Source organism: Strix aluco, chromosome 8 (assembly GCF_031877795.1).
Source record: "Strix aluco isolate bStrAlu1 chromosome 8, bStrAlu1.hap1, whole genome shotgun sequence".
NCBI classification, from domain to species: Eukaryota; Metazoa; Chordata; class Aves; order Strigiformes; family Strigidae; genus Strix; species Strix aluco.
Genome location: NC_133938.1, coordinates 7088874 through 7114132, shown reverse-complemented (window position 1 = coordinate 7114132; position 25259 = coordinate 7088874). Strand labels below are relative to the sequence as shown.

General features: G+C 39.0%; 1 protein-coding gene across 3 annotated transcripts; it reads left to right on the top strand.

The window, feature by feature from the left end:
* On the top strand, positions 1 to 24366 carry LOC141926380 (protein zyg-11 homolog B). Of its 3 annotated transcripts, none has more exons than XM_074832018.1 (14): positions 1 to 70; positions 7796 to 7961; positions 10345 to 11099; positions 13692 to 13832; positions 15086 to 15262; positions 15434 to 15498; positions 17079 to 17178; positions 17259 to 17309; positions 17957 to 18118; positions 18227 to 18274; positions 18912 to 19109; positions 19202 to 19254; positions 19911 to 20008; positions 22338 to 24366. In XM_074832018.1, the coding sequence occupies exons 2-14, from the start codon at positions 7910 to 7912 to the stop codon at positions 22526 to 22528; spliced, it is 2091 nt and encodes a 696-aa protein (XP_074688119.1). In that variant the 5' UTR covers positions 1 to 70; positions 7796 to 7909; the 3' UTR covers positions 22529 to 24366. The 3 variants fall into 3 exon arrangements, with proteins under 3 accessions (XP_074688119.1, XP_074688120.1, XP_074688118.1); XM_074832019.1 differs by lacking the exon at positions 1 to 70 and adding an exon at positions 1251 to 1322; XM_074832017.1 differs by lacking the exon at positions 1 to 70 and adding an exon at positions 6250 to 6351.
* Positions 24367 to 25259: the final 893 nt, after the last annotated feature.

Here is a 25259-nt window from a genome sequence, read left to right as displayed (position 1 = left end):
AGAAAAAGAAGTCAAAGACAAGGTATCTGGTGATACTCAGGTTGGAGTGAATGAGTGAATTTGTCAACAGGTATGGAAAGAACAGCCTCGAAGCTCCAAAACACATTACAAGGTGGAAGAAACATGTAATGGACTAAGACTAACAGTACTAGCCCCCCCCAATCTAAAATAATTTGTGTCCGTAATTATATAAATTATTTCTTCTAAGCAGATTAGATTTTTAAGTGGTTAAATTCTGAACACGAGGACTTTTGATTCTGTTCTTGTCAGATTCTGAGCATGCAGTTTATTTCCTCTACCTCAACATCCTAATCTAAAGAATTGGGACTATATCTGACCTTTGTTATGTAGCCCCTAAAGAGGCAAAATTGTGTTTGATATTTCTAGAATACTTTGTCATCTTCTAATGATGGACACATAAATGATTTTAGCAATTGTTTCTTGAAGTTTATTTATGTGTTTTGGTGGCTTGCAAATAACCATTGTTCAAAACTGCTGTATGTAAATCAGCAATTCTTTAAAAGGTTTAATGGTAAATTCTTTATAATTTCATTTTACTTGGACAGGGTAATTGTAGCACTCTTTACTTTCCATCCTGAAACAAAAAAATAACTGTATTCTCTTTACCAACAATACATTATAGTATGTATTTGTTGGGAGACAGGTTTCCATCACTACTACTGTATATGAAACCTAAAATTATTTTGTATAAAAGCTTATGGCAAAGCTCCTCTCCAGCCTCGAAGTAGGTGGCAAAACCTATTGTACTGGAGCAGATAATTATTCATATTACCAGCATAAACTAGTTTAGGCAGGAAACATTTAAATTACAAAGGCTGATCTGTGAACAACAAGCTGACGTTGAATTCCTGGTTGTGAGAGGTTACCCAAAGGCAAGGAACTGCTAAAAAACTGCTTCAGTCCTCAGCAGCCTCCGCTTGGGCAGACTCACCGGCGCTTCGGTGTTGCTTCATCCTTGCTCCAAAATGAAAGCAAACAGGCGTCCCACACACACCGTAACACGCGAGGCCAATGCGCTTTGTTGAATAATAGACCCTTCTCCTCACACTTTAGGCTTTTCACCCTTAAACCTGGATTTTAAGGTTCCTACTCACCCGGGGAGTAGGCAGCCTGTCCCTGGCGCGGCCCCTTTAAGGGAGGCGGGCTCGGCGTCGCTTCCCGGCCGGCTGAGGCAGATTCACTTCCAGGTCGGGGGGGTAAAAACGGGGGGGAAGGGGAGGGAAAAAAAAAAAAAAAAAAAGGAGCTAAGCTCCGGGAGCCGGCTCGCTGGGCGCTCACCTCCGGCACCCAGCGCCGCGATGGTGAGTGAGGGCCGCGGGCAGCGCCGGGCCGAGGAGCTGCTGAGGGGGTGGGTGGGGTGGAGGGGGGCGGGCAGGCAGCCCCCCGGCGCGGGGTGACAGAGCCCGGCGGAGGGGAGCTGAGGTGAACGGCCGCCGCCCCGGGGCAGGGGCCGACATGGCGGCGCCGCGAGCCCCGCTGCGCCGGGCGGGTGGGGGCTGCCGCGCGCGCGGGCAGCTGAGGCCGTTGGCCGGAGCGAGTCGGGCCCTGGGCGCGCGCCCCTGCCCCCGCTGCCGCGGGAGGGGCAGAGCCGGGAGCGACCTGGGGGGGGGGGGGGGCACGGCCACGGCCACTCCTTCCCCTCACCCGCACGCAGGGACCCCCAGAGCCGGGCCGGCAGCCCTCGCTGCCCTCGCTGTTGTGTAACCGCTGCGGCTGCCGCCCTGGCGATTATATAAAAGGGGCGATCGAGACCCGGCGGAGGGGAGGCTCAAGCCCGGCGCGACGCGAAGGGGCAGCGGCAGCTCTGCCCGGTGCGCCCCGGCATCACCACAGCGCGGCGAGGGGCATGGCTGGCCCGGCCTCGCTGCCGCTGACCAGCTCCTCTCCCAGCATCTTGGGGGGTCGAGGACCGGTGGCTGCGGCCGCCTTCCCGCCACGCTGGAGCGGGGGGCAGCCCGCCGGGGAGAGCTCCTCAGCCGGCCGGCATGAAGGGCGGGAGAGGAGCGGGCAGCCCTCTCTGCCTCCTCCGGCTCATGCCTCCCCCCCAGTCTGGGTGCAATCCAACCCTCAAACAGCACTTTTCCCTCTGGGGCTTGCTTTGTGCAGGGGCTGTCTGGAAAAAGCCGTGCCACCGCAAGCACGGGTTTTGTGGTATGCACGGTACGTGGGCCTTGCTGATCTGTGTCATGGGTGGTAGCCTGCTCTTAACAGCGCGGAGCTGGCCAAAACCGGCGTCGGAGAGACAGCCTTTCTCTGTTAGAGAGGCCTCGGAGCAGAACATATGGGTGCTGTTTTGATTGCTCCTCTGAGAGATGAGTGTGCATATTTGCTTTTAAAGGACTAGCAAAAACTTCCTCGGTTATCTAGCCTCAGCACTTGTTACTAAAAGCCTAATATCATTTAATCCCCTAGTAAAGTTTTTTATATTAAAAGTAGGTACCTTTTGCACCTGCTGTTCTATTCAGTGGACTAGGGTAGACCTTCATTGTTTGATGTTTTGGAACTATGTACTGACGTCTAAATTCATGGCAAAAATTCTAATTCATGGCATTTCTGTGCACCTTTGTTGCTGTGCTGGCACTGTGCTTCACCTTAATAGCTTTTTTCCTTCTACAGTTTTTATTCACTCTGCAGTATTTATAGGCGGCATTCATATCTCTCATCTTTCGATCTGCTAGGCTAAGAAAAGCTGGTTTTGTTTCCTACTCCCAACATGCTTTTTTTCCCCCAGAGCATTCTAGTAGCTGTTATGTTCAAACTGAAATGATGCAGGTATCTCTTAACATAAATAGCCCCATGAGATCTCCGAGTGTCTTGAAAATGACATAATACTTCCATGTTTTTGCTTGATGCTTTTCCCGATGCCCTCTTTGGCTGCCTCAAATTGTTTTCTTGTGGTTAAGCAAACCATTCAGGTTCTTCTCTCCAGTCATTTCTAATTGATGAACTCATATCTGAAGTTCTTGATATTAATCTTGAAATACATGGCCTTACTATGTAGTTTTAATGTGGCACTATTTAATTTTAGACCTCTCGTGATCTCTGCCAACTTTGTATCACTAGTAACTGTAATCAGCGTGTTCCCACTTGTGCCAGAATAGTTAATGTTAAATTTGAGTTTTGAGCATAATCCTTCCTTGAGCCTGGTTAATAAGTTGCCTACATCTGTTTCATTCCATTTAATTTAAGTAGGATAATCATAAAGCTTTCTTCGTAATATAAATAAAATCATAAAGCTTTCTTCGTAATATAAATAAAATCATAAAGCTTTCTTCGTAATATAAATAAAACCATAAAGCTTTCTTCGTAATATAAATAATGAAAATGTTCGTTTTTCGCTGCCTTTCCTTTATTAGTGCTCGGAAGAAATTTGATGACCATTACTTGAGTTGCTATTTCTTGATTGTTTTAAGAAAGTAAGTAAAGTTCTGGGGCTGTGGAGAGGTGGAAAACAGTTAGAAACGTGGTATGTCCAACGCATATAGAGTAAGGCTCTAAATTACCTCTTATTTTTAGCTAACTTTTTGAGAGAAATAACTGCCACAATTTGGAAGATCCCTTATCCTGTACCCCATCTCCTCTCTTGAGACTTCAGAGAGAAAAAAGCAGATGGGCCTGGCATACAGAGCCCTTGTGCATTTGGGTTTTGTCATACTGAGTCTGCAGTCGGGTATAAGAATTGGGGAGTATGTCACAGAAGTGGTTCTGTTAGAGCTGAAAGTGGTATTTGTCTTCCAGTGTTTTCAACTGGTTTATTGAGGGGGGGCGGAAAAACCCTAAAAAACTACCTATGGAAAAAAAGGCTTGATTTTTAATGAGTCTGAGACACAAAGCCAGAAGGAACTGAATCAGGCTGAAGTTGTTAGGATCACAATACCTATAGTGAAAAAGGCCCACACAGCAGTGGAATTTACTTTTTGTGCAGAGTTAGATTGCAATTACTGATGTAAAACATCAGTTAAGCCTGTCTCTTTTTTAGTTATTGTTGTATAAACAAGTGGTTGCGTCGTGATGCTTTCTCCAATGAACACGATTTTGTTTTGATGCTCACACTCTGCCAGTTAATCCAGGCATAATGTTGTGTTTAAGATTCTCTAACTTATTCTGCATGTTCCCTTAAGCGCTTTTTTAAATGCATTTTGAAATACAGGTTAAATATATTCTAGCAGTATTTAAAGTTGATTCAAGGGGTTTTTACAAGAAAATGCAGAGGATAGTATTCTTTGGGAGCACCTTTCCAACCGCACTAGTGGGCGAGCTGTAAGCTGAACTGGGTAACATCATGTTGAAGTAGGTATTGCATTTCAGTCCACTAGGGTATTGGGTTACTGTTAGATGCCCGTAGCCATGTAGTTTACTCCTCCTCCTCCTCCCCTCGCCCTTTTTTTGTTTGCCTTGGTTATATTAAGCACTTAAAGTTGTCTTTTTAAAGTAATTAATTTAAATAAGCCTTAAAAAGCCCATCTAAATGCAATTATTCTACTTTTTGTACTGTTCCATAAGCTAGTTGGTTGTAGATGTGTCACATTCTCTTATAACATCTGTTTTAGCTAATGACGCCTTGACTTGAATCATGTAATGCATAATTCTGTGGTTTGGGAAATTTATATTTATTTTCTGGCCACTGAATTAATTTGATAGAATGAAATAAACTGTGAGGTTACATGGAAGTGCCAGATAATAAGATGGCTATGCAAAAGTCAAATATGCATAATAAAAGTTCTACTCGAATATTGCTGGATGATCTGTATTAAATAAATAAATAAATAAATCCTGCGCTATGGTTGACACACATTTACAGTGTCTCATTAGAGTATCAGAACCAGAAAATGAAATGAGCTGAAAACAAATGCCAGGTTTGTTTTCAAGTTGACATTGAAAAGCATAGCTAGAGAAAGGAACCACTTAAATCCTAACCTTTTAAGAGTTTAAATACAACGGAATGCTTTTACTATGAGGTCTTTAACTGGACAATATTCTCTTTAAGTAAATAGAAGTTGAGAAAAGGAATGCCGCTAGCTCACATCAGAGGTTTACAGGGTGCATTCAAGCTGTTCTATTTCAGTAGCAGACAGTCTAGAGAACTGGTTTTATGATGCTTGTCAAGGGACTTTATTAGATATAGATAAAAATGTTTTGCGTATCTGCCCAGGTTACCTTGGGAGCCTTCATTAGGTGTGTTTCTTCAGCCTTTTGGCAACAAGTTGAAGAAACATTACAAATGTCTCCTATAACTGGTGTAAGTGGAGTTAACAAAAACAATATTATGTTATTTGCAAGTGTAATTGATCGCTGCTTGTGGATTTTGTTCCTTTATTGTATGGAGATGTCCTGTATGGACTTCTAATGCAACTACTTTATATGAAAATTAAAACAGTATCTCCAAATTACAGATTGGCCAGTTAGAGGTACTGGCTGAAAAAACAGTTTTCTGAGTCATATACTAGTGGCCTATCTGCAAGGCTAAAAATTCTCATTGGAGTTTGCTTGCTGATATGTAAAAGTGTTTTAGCTTTTCTGGCAGAAGTTATGGAATGATGTCAGAGGAAATGAAGGGAGCCAGTATTCTGGTTTTGTCATATTTAAGCATCAAATTAGAAGCACAAGATCTAAGGGGAGATGAGGATGTCTTTGCTTCAGTGGGAATAATTTTCATATGCCTTTGAGTAAGGGTTCTGATTTTTTGTTTGAATCATCAGCTGTCATATAAGTCCTGGGTGTGTGTATTAATTTCAGGTTAAAAAGAATTTTTTTCCATTTCCTTTAAAAAATGTACTATTTTAAAGTAATGGGTTGTTTTTTCTCTTTAGAAGTACTTCAGGCATTGTTGCACATTATAAAGAAACCAAAGATGTTCACAATTCCAAATTCTGTCCTTCCTTTTCCGATCAGTTTAAGATTGGAGGCAGCCAAAAATTGCCATTTTCTGGTAATGTGAGCAAGTGTCTTGGGTTTGGCCAGGATAGAGTTAATTTTCACAAGAAGCTGGGAGGGGGCACAGCCAGGACCAGCTGACCTGAACTAGCCAGGGGGATAGTGCCATGCCATGCCCAGTATATAACTGGGGGAGCTGGGCAGGGGGGGGCTGAGCGTCAGGTTCTGGGTGGTGAGCAATTGCATTGCACATCACTTGTTTTGTACATTCTTTTATTAGTATTATTGTTGTTATTATTTCTCCTCCCCTTTTGTTGTCCTATTAAACTGTCCTTATCTCAACCCATGAGTTTTTACCTTTTTCTTCCAATCCGCCTCCCCATCCCACAGCGTGGGGCTGGGAGTGAGCAAGCAGCCATGTAGTGCTTAGTTGCCAGCTGGGCTGAAGCCATGACAGTAAGTCACATCACAAAGTAACTCCTGTTGTCCTGTTTCTTCCACAATAAAATGTAACAATCAAGCTTTAAAAAAAATAAAAATTAAGCATTTGGCAAAATTGAGTCAAAGGAGTTGGAAGTTGGATGTCAAAAAGCAGCAGAAAGAGCTTGTATTTGAATAATTTGGAGTTTCTAGTTCCCAAACCTGTACTTAAGTCTTTCAGGAGCTATTAAACCGCAGTGTCTCATTGTTGTCAATACATGATTCATTAAAGATAAGCTCCATTCCATCTTTGCCCTAACATGGTACCTCTTAGTCTTCAAATAAATGCACCTTGTTTTATAAGACTTTTTTCTGTAACTTTCTTTTTATATTTCTTATATATAACCTTTTATATATTTCTGTACTTATGTGATGAACATAGTAGGCAAATGAAGTGACAGAAGTTAAATGAGTTAGGGAAGAAAGGTGAAATTATCCAGAACTTTCAGTATAAAAGGCAAGCTACAATTTTTCCTACAGATGAGATCTGGCAACAGTTGACACTGTTATTTTCAAAATTGTCTGGGGGAGTATGTACCAGTCACTCGGCCTTCTTTTGTGTAGTGCTGGGGATGATTCACAGTGCTGCGAGTCATTCTTTATGTTGATTAATCTGTGTGACTGAAAACAGTAGGCTATTATTAGACATGGAATAAAAAAACCTTTGAGATTTTTGTATATCAGTGTACAATCTCAAACTCTGAAGGTAAAGTTCAAGTTTATATTCTGCCTTGTCCTTTGTACCCAGGGTTCTACTATAGATGATTTCCAGGTGCTTAGTGTAAAAAGGTGAAAATTGTTATCTATAATCAGAAGGAATACTACAATAGTGTTACTTCATTGCTGCACAAAATGTGGAATTAAAATAGGTCTTTCTGAGTGTCCTTTTTTGATCTGAAGCTCTAGCTGCCCTTTTCAGTATCAAGAATTGCTCCTAACTATATGAAATTTATTTGCATTTCTAATGTAGGTTGGTAGTAGACTTCTAGTATGGGTTGACTTTAATGCAAGATTAAAAGAAATAGTTTAAATCAAGAAGTAAAATTTGATTTAAAGTCTTCTTGCAGTCTGTCCTGCTTGATTAATTCCCAGTAGACTTCATAAATTCAGATGATCTTATCAGCAATTACTTTTCTTCCTCTGTGAACACAAGCAGGGCTCAAGCACAACAGACCAGACTGGATGTGGTTCTGGGGGTGACTGGGGGAGGAAGCTGCCCATTAGTTTGGCCAGCTGTTTATTGTGTGACCTGACTTTGCGTGGCTTTAAGGGAGACATCTTTTGTAATATTTGCCTGTTCCAATGAGAATCAGACTAACAAAAAAGACTTGATTTGCCTAAAAACATTATAGAGTAATGGAAGATTCATAGAATAATTTGACTAAATCTCTTTTGTTTCATTGTGTTTTGTGTATGACAGGAGGAAGCTTCTCCTTATTCTTTACTTGATATCTGTTTGAATTTCCTGACTGCCAACCTAGAAAAGTTTTGCACAGAAAGGCAAGATGGAACACTGTGCTTGCAGGAACCAGGAATGTTTCCTCAAGAAGTGGCCGATCGATTGCTGCAGACGATGGCATTTCATGGTAAAAAGCAACTATTTGTGGGTCATCAGTGACAATATTTTGCTGGAATGTGACACTGCAGTTCTGGTGTATTTTCTAGTAGAATCTGCTGTTGCAGCTGTTAAAACTGTCTTCCTTAATCTCTTAATAGAGAATTTCTGTGATTTTTGCTTTTCCAGCTTCAACTGAATGTTGCATTGCCATATAGATAGTTCTAAATAGAAAGTCGTTTGTCTTGGGTTTATGATTTTAATTTAATGTTCCTTTAAGGGAACATTCTTTAATAGATCTTCTTTCAAGTACTTCAAAAAAATTATTTGATTCTACAGCACTCAGATATTTCAATATCTCTTGCAGAGCGAGTGATTAAATTTTCTTTACTGTGTGTCCTTGTGATTAAACTAGGAAATAATATTGTGATTTTCATCAAAATAGTTTCTCATCTCTTTTAACACTTTTGTTGAAGTGGAATTATTTGCTCAAAAGCAGTCAGTTTCAAGAGTAGTATAAACATATGTGAAAAACACCTTCTGGTGTACTTATATTCTATGTACTGGCCTACCACGTTCTACAACGGAAAATGTTGTGTCAATAAAAGCTTCTTAGTGTGAAAGGGATGAATGTACAGATTACCGTAGAGAAGAAGCAGGAGACCCATTCCAGATGATCCTGGAGGCTTTTATTAAGAGATGAGACATGACACTAGAAAAATTACTGCAGAGAGACCAAGCACCCTATCCTATAGGTGCAGATTTGATTGGGCCTTATTGTGCAAATACTAGTGTTCTAGTTTTCTCAAGTTGTTCTAGTCAGATATAACAGAAGGAATGGTCCTAAAAAAGGCAAACTCAAAAAACCTTTTCATCTTCAACATACATTACTCTCCGATAAGTAATTATTTACAGTAGTCCCGAGAAACCAGATTCAAGGAATTACTAGAAACTTTTTACCAGTGCTAGTAATAATGAAGGCAGTTCCAGACACTGAAACGTCACAACCACTGTGTCAGAGTGCAGGACGAAAACAAGTGCATGCCAGATAAACAGGGTGTGGCTGAGGTAGGCCAGTGGGAGGGCATAAATAGATCCTTAAATGAAAAGATGAACAACAATTAAGAAGCAATTTAGCAATGCTTTAACCAAATTTTAATTATTTATGGCATTTCATTTTTCTGCTGGGTACTGATTTCACTCCATACCTTTGCTTTCTCTGCAAAAGAGGAGTGCCCCAACTACTTGGTCAGAAATGCCTAACCTGCTCCTTAGAAAGGTCTGCAAATCTTAATGTTAATTTGACTCTGTCACAGAGGCAATTACTAGCTTAAATCCAAACTTTAGTGGCGATGATGTTTTTATTCAAATATACTGCATTTTCAGTTTCTTTCTGATGTTCAGTATGCTTGAAGACAGGAGATGAAAACCAGGAGTGTTGACGTTCATAATCCTCTAGAGTGAAACTAGAAGGACATGTTCTTCCTACTCCTTTTGACTGTATGCTTGTGCAACCATACCATTCTCATATGGCTTTCTGTAAAGCAGTAATCCTTCTGTTGATAAGATACAAAGAAGAAATCTCGGTGTTTTCAATACGTGTTGGATAATCCTTTGCATGGAACTAAATGTATTGTTTCAGTTAGTATGCTGCAAGAAAAGACTACTTACGCAGTCTTGCTGCAGAGCAAAAAGATTATTATCTCAAACAAGATTGTTGCATTTCCTTTTTTCATTGCTGTATTTCTCTCCTTCCCACCCTTTCCTTGTCCTCCCCTTTGTCCTCTTTAAATCACTTCTTAGGTTTTTCTCACATTCAGCTTGTTTCTGAGCAACACTCCTACCTTCTTCATGAGGGATATATAAAAGAACTTAATTAGCTCAGTTTAGTGTATTGATCCTACTTATAAATTCAGTCAAATGCTAAATTATTAAGTTGAGTTAAAGAGAGATGAGAACTGGTCATTGATTGCTGGTACTATCTTGAGGTTAACAGAACTGTGACCAGGGAAGAATAACTTTCAGAAATTTTGAAATTCTGTTTTTAGCACATTTCTAACCAGTTCAGTGAGAAAATCTAGAACATGCAGGCAGCAGTCTGAATGTTTTTGAATCATATCCACATTTTATTTATTGCATGTTCCATGTTCTGAACCAAACAGGTAATGTGTATATACTGCATCTTAAATTTATCTGTCCTATTCTTAAACCTGGACTTTTCTGAAAGTGAGATGGTAATCTTAAAAGTGGAATCTCAGATATAAAATTTTGAGATCGGTGGCATAATGATCCGAGACTAACTACTTTGCGATTAATTTTCTTTGTTAACACTTTAACACTCTGTTAACCCTTTAGGTTCTTAAAAGTGATGTTCTGTAACTCTAGAGCCAAACACTAATGCTGTTTTCCAACAGGGCTTCTGAATGATGGAACCGTGGGCATCTTCCGAGGCAACCAGATGCGTTTGAAACGAGCTTGTATTCGGAAAGCGAAAATCTCCGCTGTGGCTTTCCGGAAAGCATTCTGCCATCACAAGCTGGTAGAACTTGATGCTACTGGGGTGAATGCAGATATAACAATCACAGACATTATAAGTGGACTTGGCAGCAATAAATGGATCCAACAAAATCTGCAATGCCTTGTGCTGAACTCACTAACTCTTTCTTTGGAAGACCCGTACGAGAGGTGTTTCAGTCAGTTGTCTGGGCTTCGTGCATTGAGTATTACCAATGTTCTGTTCTACAACGAGGACTTGGCAGATGTTGCTTCTCTTCCTAGATTAGAAAGTCTGGATATATCAAACACCTCTGTCACTGACATAACAGCACTCCTCACCTGCAAAGACCGACTCAAGTCTTTAACCATGCACCACCTGAAATGCTTGAAAATGACCACAACCCAGATCCTGGATGTTATAAGAGAACTAAAATACCTGAATCACCTCGATATTTCAGATGACAAACAGTTCACATCAGACATAGCACTTCGTTTACTGGAACAGAAAGATATCTTGCCTAACCTTGTGTCTTTGGACATTTCTGGAAGAAAACATGTTACGGATAAAGCTGTAGAAGCATTTATTCAGCAACGGCCCACAATGCAGTTTGTAGGACTGCTAGCTACTGATGCCGGCTACTCAGAATTCCTAACAGGAGAAGGAAACCTAAAGGTTAAGTGGGGGATTAATTTTACTGAAAAATTACAATGTGCAGGAAAAACAGAACTATTAATTTGTAGCAAATGTATGTGGGTGTTCATTTTTTTTTGTTAATTGTAATTACTGACTTTATGTCAAATTCCTACTTAATTCTGGCACAGAAACTGCTAAATTTACACAATACTATTGTAAGAAGCATCTAGTTTCTGTGTCTTTTTGGTGAGCCTTAGATCCTAATTTGACATATCAGATCTAAGAGAGCTGAATGTTGTCTAGTGTGAAGTAATTTACTGGAATAATATTCTCTGGATCCCAGCACAGTACCTAGCATAAGGCAGCAATATGTAAGAGGTGGAGGTACAATTTGCATAAACTTTGAGCAGTTCATGATTAACACAACAGATACAATAAAAACTGAGCTGCTGTTTTACTCCATCACCACTTCGATTTCTTATTACAATATTTCTGCCCACCTTGAAAGGTCTTTTGGTGATGAATATGTAAGAAGCAATTACCTAGGATGACAAACTTCCTGTTCTTGAACAAATCCCAAATTACTTAGCCCCTTAGGATGAGATGATGTTTGCTGAAGTACATTTATTTATCTTTTAGTGCCAGGCAGCAAGACGTCGTTCCCTGTTCTGTAGGCTATGCATGCACTTACTGGAGAATGAGCCTATCCTGTCCCTGCTATGAAGGGGTCAGAATTAAAGAAGAAAGAGATGTTTTAGACATGTCACTGTCAGTGGTATATCATCTTTGACTCTGAGTTTTGTTTTATACCGTGCCATGAGGATGATGGAAGCATCAGAGGAAATGAGGAGTCAGCATAATGTGTCCATAGTTTAGTCTGTCTCCTGTGCAAGTTGAGTTTTGCACTCCAGTTTTAAAATTCAGAATGTTCTTGTTATAGGCAAGTGAGGTAACACAGCTACAGAATTTTAAAATTTTCTTTTTCCCCTGGAACTTTGACAGTTGTTAATGGCTGTGTCTCTTGAGTACTGAGTTGTCACAGCTGATAATGATGTGTATGAGTGTTGAAATACATTGTTGAAGAAAGCGAATTCCTGTTTGGTGTGATGTACAACATCAGGAAATTATACCTTATGTTTGGTATAAAATAATTAAATATAATCCTTGCTATTTAGAATATATGCTTCATACAAGTGACTGTGCTATGAAAATACAGGAAGGAAGAAAATTCTAGTAATGTAAAAGTCATGAACTTACTTGTAACAGTGTAGTTTCATTTCTTTTTTTTTAAGACAATTGTCAAGAAGAGACTGTAGGCAGCGATCATTTTATTTACCCTTTTTTTTTTTTTTTGTGACCTGAAATTCATTAGTGACTATACTGAAATATTCAGCTGCTTAGTCTAGATGCTGCTAAAGCATAAACAGGACACAGCACTCATGGAAACAGCAGAAATAAAATACTACTGTCTTTACATCAGTCCTGTGAAATTTGATTGTAGAAAATTCTTGAAAGACTGAGCACTAGGCAGACATTATAGTTGAGAACATGAAGCCAAGTGGAAATTCTTCATATAGTGTATAATTGGCTGCAAAACATGTCAGTAAATATGATTTCCTTGTTCTAATCAGTAGAGAATATAAAACAAATTCCAAGATGGTATCAGTTCTCTCAAGGCTGTAATATATTCCTGATCTAACAAGTTTTGAAAAATTTGGCTTTATACAATACAGGATGCACAGAATGTGATACTTCAATCTATGAACATTTGCGTTGCCTTACGTGACATGTTAAGTAGAAAAGTTCTGCATGCTTCCCTAAGAATTTTAAAAAACAGTGATTGCAGCAATGATTCATTAAATAGTAGGACTGAGGAACAAATCAGGTACAGTTATACAACTTACAGTTATAAAGTAGGTAACATATAGTTAAATGGAAAGTATAACAGATTGGGAAGTGGAAAAATTTGCAGCTAGTTGCTGATTTAATATTCTGAACTTAAGCTCATATTAGTCAACAGCTCGTAGCTTCTAATGCAGACTTTCGCCAAAGTTAGCTCGTTGTTTAGTTTTCATATGTATTTAAAATCTGGATTTAAGAAATACTTCTTTTGCAGAGAGCATGAGTTACTTCTTTAATATGGTGCTGGAAAGCTATTGCTACAGATAGAGCTTACAGGAAAGTTGATGTAGCCAAAGAATAGAAATCTTTTTTTATTGCCAGAGCTAGAACCCAGAGCTAAAAAATTACAGCCAAAATACTATCTTCATCAGTTTATCAGCTGCATTTGCCAGAGCATTCAGTTACAAATAGTGCTTTTAGGCAACTGGTGCATCATAAGCAGCTTTTGTTGTTTATGGAGTGCTACTTTTACTTAGTGATTTAATACAGTTCTGCTTCAAGACATGACTGAAGCCTACTTTGGGTTTTTGTGGATTCTTCTTTATGAAGAATGTTTGAAGATTGTGTAGTTCTGAATTAATATAGCCAGATAAAGTAATCATTTGGTTACTGAAGGATTTGGCTAAAAATACCACCGCCTTTGAAACTGCAGCTTTGCGCTTTTTAAGAACAAAATTTTTAAAGTAAAATGATGACATCTCGAACTAAAGATTATTTCTCTGTTCATAGGTGTCAGGAGAAGCAAATGAAACTCAGATTGCTGAAGCGCTGAAGCGTTACAGTGAACGGGCCTTCTTTGTGAGAGAAGCACTCTTTCATTTATTCAGCCTGACACATGTAATGGAAAAAACAAAACCTGAAATTTTAAAGGTAATATACATAGTTTTGATGATTGTCATCCATTGTTCCTTAAACTGAGCCCATTCCCAAAACCCTGGTATAAATTATTTTATAAGCTTTTAAATTTCTTGGATGTGACTTTTAATCTTAAATGTTGGATAAAAATTAAGAACTATTTAAACAATAGTGATGTAGAAGATGGCTAGTAGTGTTTTGTGTTAGGTAAAATTGATCTGGATTAATGTATAGTATCTGAATTGTTTCATGTAATTTTGATTATGATGGGAAGTTTTCTTCAGGTCATAGAATACCAGGTTCGAAGGGACCTCAAGGATCATCTTGGTCCAACCTTTAATGCTGAAATCTGTCATTAGAACATATCTGTACTAGGTCAAATCAAAGGTCTGTCTAGTCTTACTCCCCAGGTACAACAGTGCCTTCTGGTGATGCTTACGAAATAGTAATAAGGAAGGCATTCAGTGACACTTCTTTCCACTGTCACCTTCCAGTATGACAGCAAGTAAATAAATAGTGTTAGTGTTCTATAGCGGGCTCTAACTTGGAAAATCCTAGGAACTTCCTTAAAAATCTATTCTAGGCATTGGCTTTCCATGTCTAGAACACCAGAGATAGTTTAATTTTCCTGTGATCATAAAAAGAGGCATCAGTAGGACATGATTTTTGGTTTTCCTATCCTCTTTGAAATTGAACAAGTGACCTTGATTTTGTTGGCTTCAGTATCCAAAAAACTTTGGCAATCAGTAATCAAAAAGAAAATATTTTTCTTAGGTGAAATCACCGAAAACATAATTCAGGAAGAAACAGTGAAAAATATATCCTGACCTAGCAGTTTAGGATGTGATCTGAAATGGCTAGTCACCAAACAACAAGCCACTACATCATTACCGTAACACTTCAGAAACTCTGTCCTATTCCATTCAACTCTGAAAGGGTTTGGTGATTTTTATCCCAGTGTGTAAAGCAAACCCTGGATCTTTCTAGGAATCTCTTGCATTCCATGTAGCCTCTCCTTTGAGGGGCTGCCGCAACCAGTGCAAAAGGACTTGGAGAAATAGAAGTTGTCAGCTTTGACTCACTGAACAGAAGGAGATGTTCCTCCTGAGAATTAAAATCACACCAGATGGATTTTTCACTTAAGTAAAAGGGAGGCAGAAATTGGACACTGTGAGTCATTGTTGTGGCCTCAAGCAACAGTGGATTGCTCTTGGGGTATGTGCACAAACGTATAACTAACTAACGTGGGCAAAACTCTTGCATTTCAGCTTGTGGTTATTGGAATGAGAAATCACCCCCTGAACTTGCCTGTGCAGTTAGCAGCAAGCGCGTGTGTCTTTAACCTAACCAAGCAAGATTTAGCAGCAGGCATGCCTGTGCGACTTCTGGCCGATGTCACTCACTTGCTCCTGAAGGCCATGGAACACTTCCCAAATCATCAACAGGTAAAAGACGAATTTTCTTTATTTTTCTGTAGGATTCCTTGTCTTGTGGATCTTACGAAAGGTTTCTCCAAATCTCATGACCTCATGGAAATATGTTCAATGATTCATATCAAGAAAATACTCTGAAATATGTATGTGTCTGATGAAGTAATTCTTTTTAATTTCTCATAGCTGCAAAAGAATTGCCTTCTTTCACTATGCAGTGACAGAATCCTTCAAGATGTTCCATTTAACAGGCAAGTTTTATATGTCAGTTAAAATGAGTTGTAGCACTGCAGAATATTTTTCTTTGTTGTCTGTTCCTTCAGAAGGTTTGTTTCTGGACTCAGTTTTGCTCAGTTTAAATCATTCCAGCGTGCTGAATTTTTCAGGCCTATATTATTTTGGGCCTGTAGTTCACAATTGAATATAGGTCTGAAAAAACCACTTTGATATACAGATTTTTTTTTTTTTTTTTTACTTCACCTGGAAGGGTCTAACAGAAGTGAGGATTTCTCTGGGGAACTATGGGATTGCTTTTTTGCAGAGATTTTTCTACTTGCGTGTTTTGCCCAAATGCTTTGAAATGTGTTGGTCTGTTTCAGAAGATTGTGCCAAATTCTTCTTCCTCCTTTGCAAGCAATTCCTGTGCACTTTGATATATTGTAGAATCATAGAATGGTTTGAGTTGGAAAGGACCTTAAAGATCATCTAGTCCCAAGCCCCCTGCAGGGACACCTTCCACTAGCCCAGGTTGCTCAAAGCCCCGTCCAACCTGGCCTTGAACCCTTCCAGGGAGGGGGCAGCCACAGCTTCTCTGGGCAACCTGTGCCAGTGTCTCACCACCCTCACAGGAAAGAATTTCTTCCCAATGTCTAATCTAAATCTACCCTCTTTCAGTTTAAAACTGTTACCCCTGGTCCTATCCCTACACCCTCTGATAAAGAGTCCCTCCCCATCTTTCCTGTAGCTCCTTTAAGTACTGGGAGGCCCCTCTAAGGTCTTCCTGGAGCCTTCTCTTCTCCAGGCTGAACAACCCCAACTCTCTCAGCCTGTCCTCACGGGGGAGGTGCTTCAGCCCCCTAATCATCTTTGTGGCCTCCTCTGGACCTGCTTGAGCAGGTCTGTGTCCTTCTGATGTTGGTGCCCCCAGAGCTGCACACAGCACTGCAGGGGGGGTCTCATGAGAGCAGAGTAGAGGGGGAGAATCCCCTCCCTCGACCTGCTGCCCACACTGCTCTTGATGCAGCCCAGGACACGGTTGGCTTTCTGGGCTGTGAGCGCACAAACTGGGTTGCTTCTCGTCAACCAACACCTCCCAGTCCTTCTCTCAACCCACTCCTCGCCCAGCCTGTATCTGTGCTTGGGATTGCCCCGACCCATGTGCAGGACCTTGCACTTGGCCTTGTTGAACTTCATGAGGTTTGCCCGGGCCCACCTCTCCAGCCTGTCCAGGTCCCTCTGGATGCCATCCCTTCCCTCCAGCGTGTTGACTGCACCACACAGCTCGGTGTTGTCGGTGAACTTGCTGAGGGTGCACTCGATCCCACTGTCCATGTCACCAACAAAGATGTTAAACACCGACGGTCCCAATACTGATCCCTGAGGAAGGCCACTCGTTAGAAGTAAGAGACCCTAAGCAAAGAACTCAAAGCTGGCTGAGGCTCATGCAATACCTGTAATTCACGGTGTATTTCTATTTTGTTGGTACGAAGCAGCTTTACTGCTGTTAATCTTTTGTCTTGCATGCATTTCTCTCTGATGTGTTGTCTGTGTATGTTTTTGTTTACTAAGACTTACGAGACTTCTGAAAATTCAATTTATTTTTAACTTCCAGGTTTGAAGCAGCCAAACTTGTTATGCAGTGGCTGTGTAATCACGAAGATCAAAACATGCAAAGGATGGCTGTTGCCATAATTTCCATTCTTGCTGCAAAGGTACGAAATTAAGCTTTGAGATGATAGGATAATATTGTTAAAGTCTAAAAAAATGTTGATATGGTTTTGTTTGTTTACAGCTTTCAACAGAGCAAACAGCTCAACTTGGTGCAGAACTCTTCATTGTTAGGGTAAGTCAGATACTTTCCTGACAGTCGAAAATACCATCCTCTCCAGCTATTCATGCTAACAGTATTCCTAAAGATACGAAATAAACATAAGAAGATAGAATTCTAAGAACACATTAACCTGTATCCATTTCAAAGCTCTTTAGAAGAGAAAAGCCTAGAGTTTGTTAGAGATAATATCAGAGACAGTGGCAGGGAATCATACTAGCATAGGTGAAAAGAAGCTGAAGTGGGAAAACTTGACATAATTAATACAAAGTAAAATAGCAAGACATCTCTTGATTTGAAATCCATTGTATAAGATGAAGGATACTCAAAATAGAATATTTGAAGTAAATGGGTTAGTGCTGTCAATGTTCACGTGGGGTCCAGAGTTCTGTGGATGGCTTTGTGCCATCTGTAATAATACTAAACATGTAATTAGGGTGAAAACAAAGGAATTCCTCTAGCAGGGAACCATGTTCAAAGGGGATGTAAAAAGTTCAATAGCTGTTTTATTTTGTATAGTTTGACCCTGAACATGTAGATCTTTACTCTGCATATAAATGATAACTATGCGTTACCCCAGTCAGTGCAGAAACAAGCTGAGGAGCTAATACAATTTTTGGTATGCAATCATAACTGGGATTTTTGGAATTTTTTTTTTCCAGCAACTTCTACAAATAGTTAAACAGAAAACAAATCAGAATCTTGTAGATACTACCCTCAAGTTCACATTGAGTGCACTTTGGAACCTCACTGATGAATCTCCAACAACATGTCGGCACTTTATTGAAAATCAAGGGCTAGAGCTTTTCATGAGAGTCTTAGAGGTGAGGAGTACAGTTTTGGTGGTAGATTATCAACATAGGTTTATAATTAACATTGTTTCAATAATAAACATAAATGGTTACCTGTAGTTTGTTTCTTTTTTTTTCCAGTCTTTTCCATCTGAGTCATCCATCCAACAGAAAGTTCTTGGACTTCTGGTGAGTTTCAAAAAGAAAAAAAAAAAAAAAAAGCCTGAAATATATACTGTTAAAAATTGTTTTTTAAAATTTTTGTTTTTACCCCATATTAATCTGAAAACTTGCCTAATATTTTTACATTGTCCTTTAATCTTTATAGTGTGCATTATTCACAACTAACTTTTTTTTGGACTGTGTTACCCATTCTCCAGTAGCTCTAGTTATATTGAAATTGATAGTTACAGTAAACAAAAAGAGCTTTTAAGACAGGACAGTGAGTGAGGCTTCAGATGAGTCCAAATGAAAAAAGGGAGGTTGAAGATCAATGCAATTCAGAATTCTGCACTGCTGAAATTTACTGAAATTGTGTTTGTTAAAACTAGCCTTTAATTTAGTGTAATCTGCATGCTTATAGCCTGAAATTACTTATGAGAAAACCTCTTTATTTTGAGACAAACTTCTGCATTATACTGGAAAAGTTTTCAAAAGCAAAAGTAGTATTTTGACATCAGGTGGTCACCTGGATGTATGAAGATGTCATCCTGTTGTTTATATGTGTTTACTTAACACAATGTAGTTCAAGTTCATAAGTTTATCTCCCTCATATCATATTTTTTCTGTTGACATTTTCTCTTTTCTGTTTTTTCCTCCCCTCTAGAATAACATAGCTGAAGTTAAAGAACTCCATTCTGAATTAATGTGGAAGGACTTTATAGACCACATCAGTAAATTATTGCACAGTGTGGAGGTGGAAGTTAGCTACTTTGCAGCAGGGATTATTGCTCATTTGATATCTCGAGGAGAGCAGGCCTGGACATTAAGTCGCAGCCAAAGGACATCTCTCCTTGAACAGCTGGTACAGAAATAATGGTGAATTTTATCATACTCTTTTATATTTTTTCAGTGTTTGTATTTAACAATGAGTGTTCTTGGTTCTGTATTTTGCAGCATTCTGCCATTTTGAATTGGCCGACCCCAGAATGTGAGATGGTGGCTTACAGGTAACTATTGCCTTGGTTTTGAGTTTGGAAAATAAACTGAGCTAGATTTAAAACTTGTTCCCAAAGCAGAGTGAGCTGCCAGCTAGACATGGCTTTGTTCAGTGGAATAACACTTATTGGCTTAAAATACACAGCATGCTAATTTTCCCTTTGTGACCAAAGAAGGTTAGGGACTCCTGTAAAAGAAAAATGTAATGTTGTTGTTCTGCTTTTCTATTAAAGGTATTCAGCTGCATGCCTAAAAGACTTGGACACAAAGATTAACTAGTAAGGTTATATTGGCTAGCACTTGGTTAGCACTATCTGTCCTAGATAAAGAAGTTTGAGGCCAAGAAGTACAATTCGATAATTACTGTCCATCTAATCCTTATAATTTCCACTGGTTTTTACTCCTGTTTTCAAGGAGCAGGAGGTATCCAAATAAAATGTCATAAAATATGTGGTAAAAGCATACCACATATCCACTATATATGATTTTTGCTAGTAATTGTCTTAAACATTAAAAGGCTTGCCTGCTGCATCTAAAATTCTAGTTTACCAAGTGTCTCTCCTAGTTAAACCTGCGGCTGAATGAGTAGACAACATGTGACCTCTGAAGTAATAATATCTAGTAATAAAACAAGTTGCTGTACCTCTCCTTTTATTTTTTTTTATAGATCCTTCAATCCGTTTTTTCCGCTACTTGGCTGTTTCATGACACCTGGTGTCCAGTTATGGGCAGTGTGGGCCATGCAGCACGTCTGCAGCAAAAATCGTATGTAGTAAGATAACTTTACCCTTAGAATTCTTATTTCTTAGCATATTATTCACTAGCATGAAGTGGGAAAAATTAGAATTTCTGAAGTATACACTTGTAATCCTTTGGACAAACTACATTTAGGCTTTAACTAAATGGGTCAGGAAAAGAGAGTAATAAAAGTTCTTTATATCCTTTTTATTTACTAGAATTTTACTGTTAAATGCACAGTATTCCGAAATGTGGACATGTGTTAAAATTAACAACATTTTTGGCTTGCACAGGTGTTTTTATTCAGAAGTGTAAATATTAATAATGGGCACAAATTTCTTCTAAATTAAGAACAATGATTGTAGCAGGTTACTATCAGAACAGAAGTTTTAAGTAATCCTCATCGCTAATCACCTTTTTGCAATAACTTGCTGTGAAGGTCAGTTTCTTAATCTATCTTTCCCACCTGTGAAATGAGAACACCAGAGTCTTGTTTGTATGTGATGAAATGCACAAGTATTGGGAAAGGAAATAAATCCCCTAAGCATACCTAAATGTAAGACTGGACAAACCTTCCTGGCTTTTAATGCTTTTATTCTTTTGACATAAATTTGTATGATGTGAATGTGTGTATTGTCATGAACTTCTACCAGATACGAAGCAGCTTTCCTCTAAAGTATTAAAAGTATTTTCTGTGCCAGTTTTTTAATCTTCTTGACAGTAGAATATCTATGCTTGTTTATCTCTGTTCTATAAATCACTATTTCTGTGGGGAAAAGACCAAACAATAACACGGTGTAATACATAATTGCACATAAAGTAGTTTTCCTGCTCTTTAGAGAGCTCATAAATATAATGAGACGCTGTTCCCAGGGTACCCAGTCCAGAGATCTGTGAGGACTTTTCCCATGTTGAAGTAGGACTGTTCTGACAAAGTTGTTTTACTGCTCAGACTCTGGATAAGAGTTTTTCATTAAGACCCTGTAATTGCTCTTTGTGCCTCCGCCCTGTTACCTTAGTATGGTCCTATTTGTTCTATTTATTTTGTGCTGCCCTAACCTCTGAGCTTTCCACGTGCCACAGAGGCTTGTATTGACAAGGAGTAACTGCTCTGTTGAATGGAGAGGCTGGAAATACTTGGATGGTGTACTGTTGATTTGAGATCAAGACAGTTCCTGAAGTTTAGTTCTGATGGTAATCAGTGCCAGACGCTTCTGGACAAAGTTGCAGAGAAACTAAGTGTTTGGTAGCAAATGTAATAACCTACTCTGAGGGAAAATGTGTTTAATTCTGAAATATAAAGATTTATTTGGGGGGAGAATATTAAGCTTTTGGTGCTTGGCACCAAGAAGGCTTTTGGTCCTGGTGAGAAGATGCATTTTATTTTGACCTCTTCTAGATGAGGATGAAAAGTAGTCTGGAATTGATTTTTCTTGTTTATTTTTTTTTTCTCCTTTTGCTGTTTCTCTATGTCATATCCACCTCAATGAGCTAACTTAACTAAAATATTAATAGCATGCAGTAGATGTGATCCCCAGTGAAAAGCTTAATGTCAGCATTTAAACAACTCTGCTGTTGCTTCACTGAGATGAATGGTGAAATTTGGCATATCTGAGGTAATGCTCTGTGGATTGCATTAAAGTCATCCTTCTTGTAACAACTTCTGAAGCTTGCATGTTACGTTAAACATATGGCTCTTTTTATAGCTGGTCCCTGCTTGTAATAACACTGGAGCTGATATAGGTGTGCTTTCAACTTTTTAAAATCACTAATGAAAGTGGAAAGAAAAGTATAATTTTATCCCTGAAAAGGCATTCATAGCAACTTATAACTAGTTAAAGGCTACTACCATCAATAGTATTTGGCAAACTGTTTTTGAAGGAACTAGTTTCTATTCACTCTACAAGCCTGTACAAATGATGTGGTGTATCTGCTACCATTGTTTGGTAACTGTTCTGTACTGAGGTTTTTGGTAAAGGTGATATTTTTACCTGGATACTCATAGGTACTATAGTACTTCTTATTCCCATTTCTTAAAATTTGTATATGTGCACTTAAAATGCCTGTGGAGGAGGTGGGGGGGAGAGAGAGAATACTATGCATGTTTCAAAGCACTTTCCAGTCAGCTAAGACAGATACAGAAACAGACCTGATTACAGTCCAAGTCCTGTCCAAAAAAATCTGTTATTCTGTTGTCACTTGTTAAGGTACAGATGCACTTCTGAAGACACTTTAGGGAGTGTCCTAAATGCTGCCTGGTCTAGGAGACAAAAGTGGGTTTGAATCAGTGTTTACAGTATCTGCTACATTTATGCTAGAAATTTTTTTTAATTCCCTTTTTTAAATCTTATTACAGCTGCCAGATACTGCAGCATGTTAATTGAAGAAGGTGGTTTACAGCACTTATACAACATCAAGGAAAACGTCCAGACTGATCCACATGTTCAAAGGATTGCTATTGCCATCTTAGATAGTTTGGAAAAACACATTATGCGTCATGGGAGACCACCGCCATGTAGAAAACAACAACAAAATAAGCCAAACTGAAAGCTGCAGGTATAGGATTGTAAAGTATTGTCTCTGTAATAATCCTTTCTGATGTGTGTGTAGTTGGAGTAACTTGTAATATAGTGGTCACCATTAAAGTGATTTGCCAGTAATTGTGGTACCCAGCACCATGTACGGTAACCCTTGGTGAATGTCAACTTTAATGGCAACCGCATATGCAACTTGTAAAGGGTCACTGCTTGAGCTGGTCACACCTGTAGGATTACTGCTGGCTACAAAGAGATGGGACTTGTACAGATCAATATGCACATCTGAAAAAAAAGACTTCTAGGAATATCTTGTTTTGTGACTTCTGGGAGAGAAAGTTATTTTATCCCTGTGATTGCTGTTCATAACACTGTTTACCAGTTTGGTGTTTGAATAGAACTGTGTGTGGCTGTGAGATTCAACACTTTTACAGATTAAAACAAAAGTACATGCATGCAGGTTACAGTGAGACTTGTAACTAAGGCGACCAAAATGTCCATTGTCTCATAACCCTTCTAAACACAAATGGGGTCTTCAACTTCCTTTTTCTTTTGCCTGCGAGCTGTGTTCTTTTGTTTTCCTTACTGCTAGAACAATGCCTTTTTGCAGTTCAGCTCTCCTCAGTCCTCCCTACTGTTAGTAAGGTGGGGACCGGCATTGCATCAGGGAAAGGGGAAACCTGCTAAAGTAAAGCAATAGAAACAGGATTAAAATGAGACAAAATCCTAAAAAGATGAACTAAGCTTGAGATTTTAAACTTGGTAACAAGAATGGGGTTTTGTTGTTGTTTGACTGCTTTTGGTTGTGTGTGATATCTTTCTTTTGTTTTTAGAATACTGATAGGGAAAGGAGAAGGCTCCTTAGAGCAAAATACTGACTTGTCTTCATCATGAAGGGGATTGCATGTCTTGATAGGAGGCCCAGGATATTTGGTCACCTTATTTATAAAAGACTAATGATTGCTTTGTTGTTTTCTATAAATATTCTGTCTGTATTGTGCAGTGAATTATATTTCCAAGTCATCACAGTGCAAAATATCACCCAGTGTTCTATGTAAGCCCTGTGTCAATTGCATTGTTTTGTGGGGTGTGAAATTTTACATAAAGATGCTAACTGTAACAGCTTTTTCTTTCTTGGTTACCTATGGGTTTCAAATGATGTGTTGAATGAAACATTGCACAGCATACAGATGCCTGATAAAATACAAGTGATGGAAGCAAACTGCATGTCCATTCAAATTCAATTTAATTTCAGGTATTGTTTTTGTTTATCTGGTTAGTCTCCATATTTCCATGGCAACTGATTGATATTCAGAGAATCTTTTGTAAATATATTGGTAATTGAGTTTAAAAAGAAAACTTATGTTTGGTAGCTAACTAGCAGGGATGGCCTCTTCATGATGACCATATTTTACTATTTTTAACTCCCTCCCTCTCCCAACTCCCATCCTTCAAATAAAAACATCACCTCTAATCTTCAATAATCTAGTTATTGTGTATTTCAGCAACTTCAAAAGGTACTGATCCAGTAATTTAATCAATGTTGTGTAATTGCTTTTTGTATGAAGGTATAATTTGGCTAGCATCATTTTCATGTGTGTATCAGGTTATATACAGTTTTATTGATTTGGAAAGAAATTTGTTGTAGCTCTGAATTATGAAGGTGGTTTAAAAAAAATGAAAAATGGCCTGAAAGCCTTTACCCACCACCCTTCTGAGATGTCTGCTATGGGACTTCTGTTACAAAATTTCCGTTACATGAAATAGAACATAAAACTTGTCAAAATTGGTGTTGATAGAATATAAATCAATTGCTACAAGATTTTAAAATAAAGATGACAACTGTCCTTACATTACTGGTTTTTCCTAGTAACAGGAGAACTTGCTGAAACATCTTAACTAAAACTGGGGGTGGTGGGGAATATTGCTACTACATGCAGCACAAAATGCATGTGATACTGACATCAGTCCAGATGGTGAAGATGTCACTTCATGAAGTTCTGCAACCAGGAAGCACAGACAGTGTAAATGATTTTTCCATACCTATTTTGTTTTGTTCCCACATGCTTCAGGCAAACAAACAGTGAACAGAATTCTTTTAAGCTAAAAAGTATGATTGCCTACAAGGTATAAATCCACTAAATATACTTGCATGTGCCAGTTACAGAAAGTTCTCTTCACATTCCTGTGCAGCTTCAGGAGTTCCTGCCAGGGTATAATAATTTTGGGAGCAACTTTTAAACTCTTGTATAAATCACCTGTGGCATTTGCATCTTTTTTGTGAAGGCTGAAGATCCTGACTCTGATTTACCTTTGCAGATTTTTACATGGGAAACTCGTATAATGTGGTAAGGTTGCCTCACCCACAGAATTGTTCAGTTAACTTTTGGCACAAGTGAAATTGTGGTTTGCTTCGAGACTATCATAGCATGAAGTGACACCCAGTTCCAATGTGGTAAGCCACATATTGTAAGTATATTTTGATAAAGTATTTACTAAAAATACATTTCTCTAACTATACTAACTCACTTTTGTTTTAAGGCCCCAGTCTAGAGAAGTAGGAAGCCATAGTGTTAAAATTGTGTGGCAAATCTCCATGCTGGAGAACATCTAATCAGAGGGAGAAAATAACTTAGGCAACAGAGGAAGATACATGATGGGAGAGAGGTGACATGCCCGAGATGTCTGGCATAGACTGATACGCTGACCGTATATATGTGCACATACAGGCCCTGCATTTTCTC

What these genes read in the sequence shown, in the direction of transcription:
- LOC141926380 (XM_074832017.1), top strand. An exon ending in GCAGACGATGGCATTTCATG is followed by an intron (nt 7,962 to 10,344) that starts GTAAAAAGCAAC and finishes GTTTTCCAACAG; the next exon opens with GGCTTCTGAATGATGGAACC. An exon ending in CAAGATGTTCCATTTAACAG is followed by an intron (nt 15,499 to 17,078) that starts GCAAGTTTTATA and finishes TTTAACTTCCAG; the next exon opens with GTTTGAAGCAGCCAAACTTG.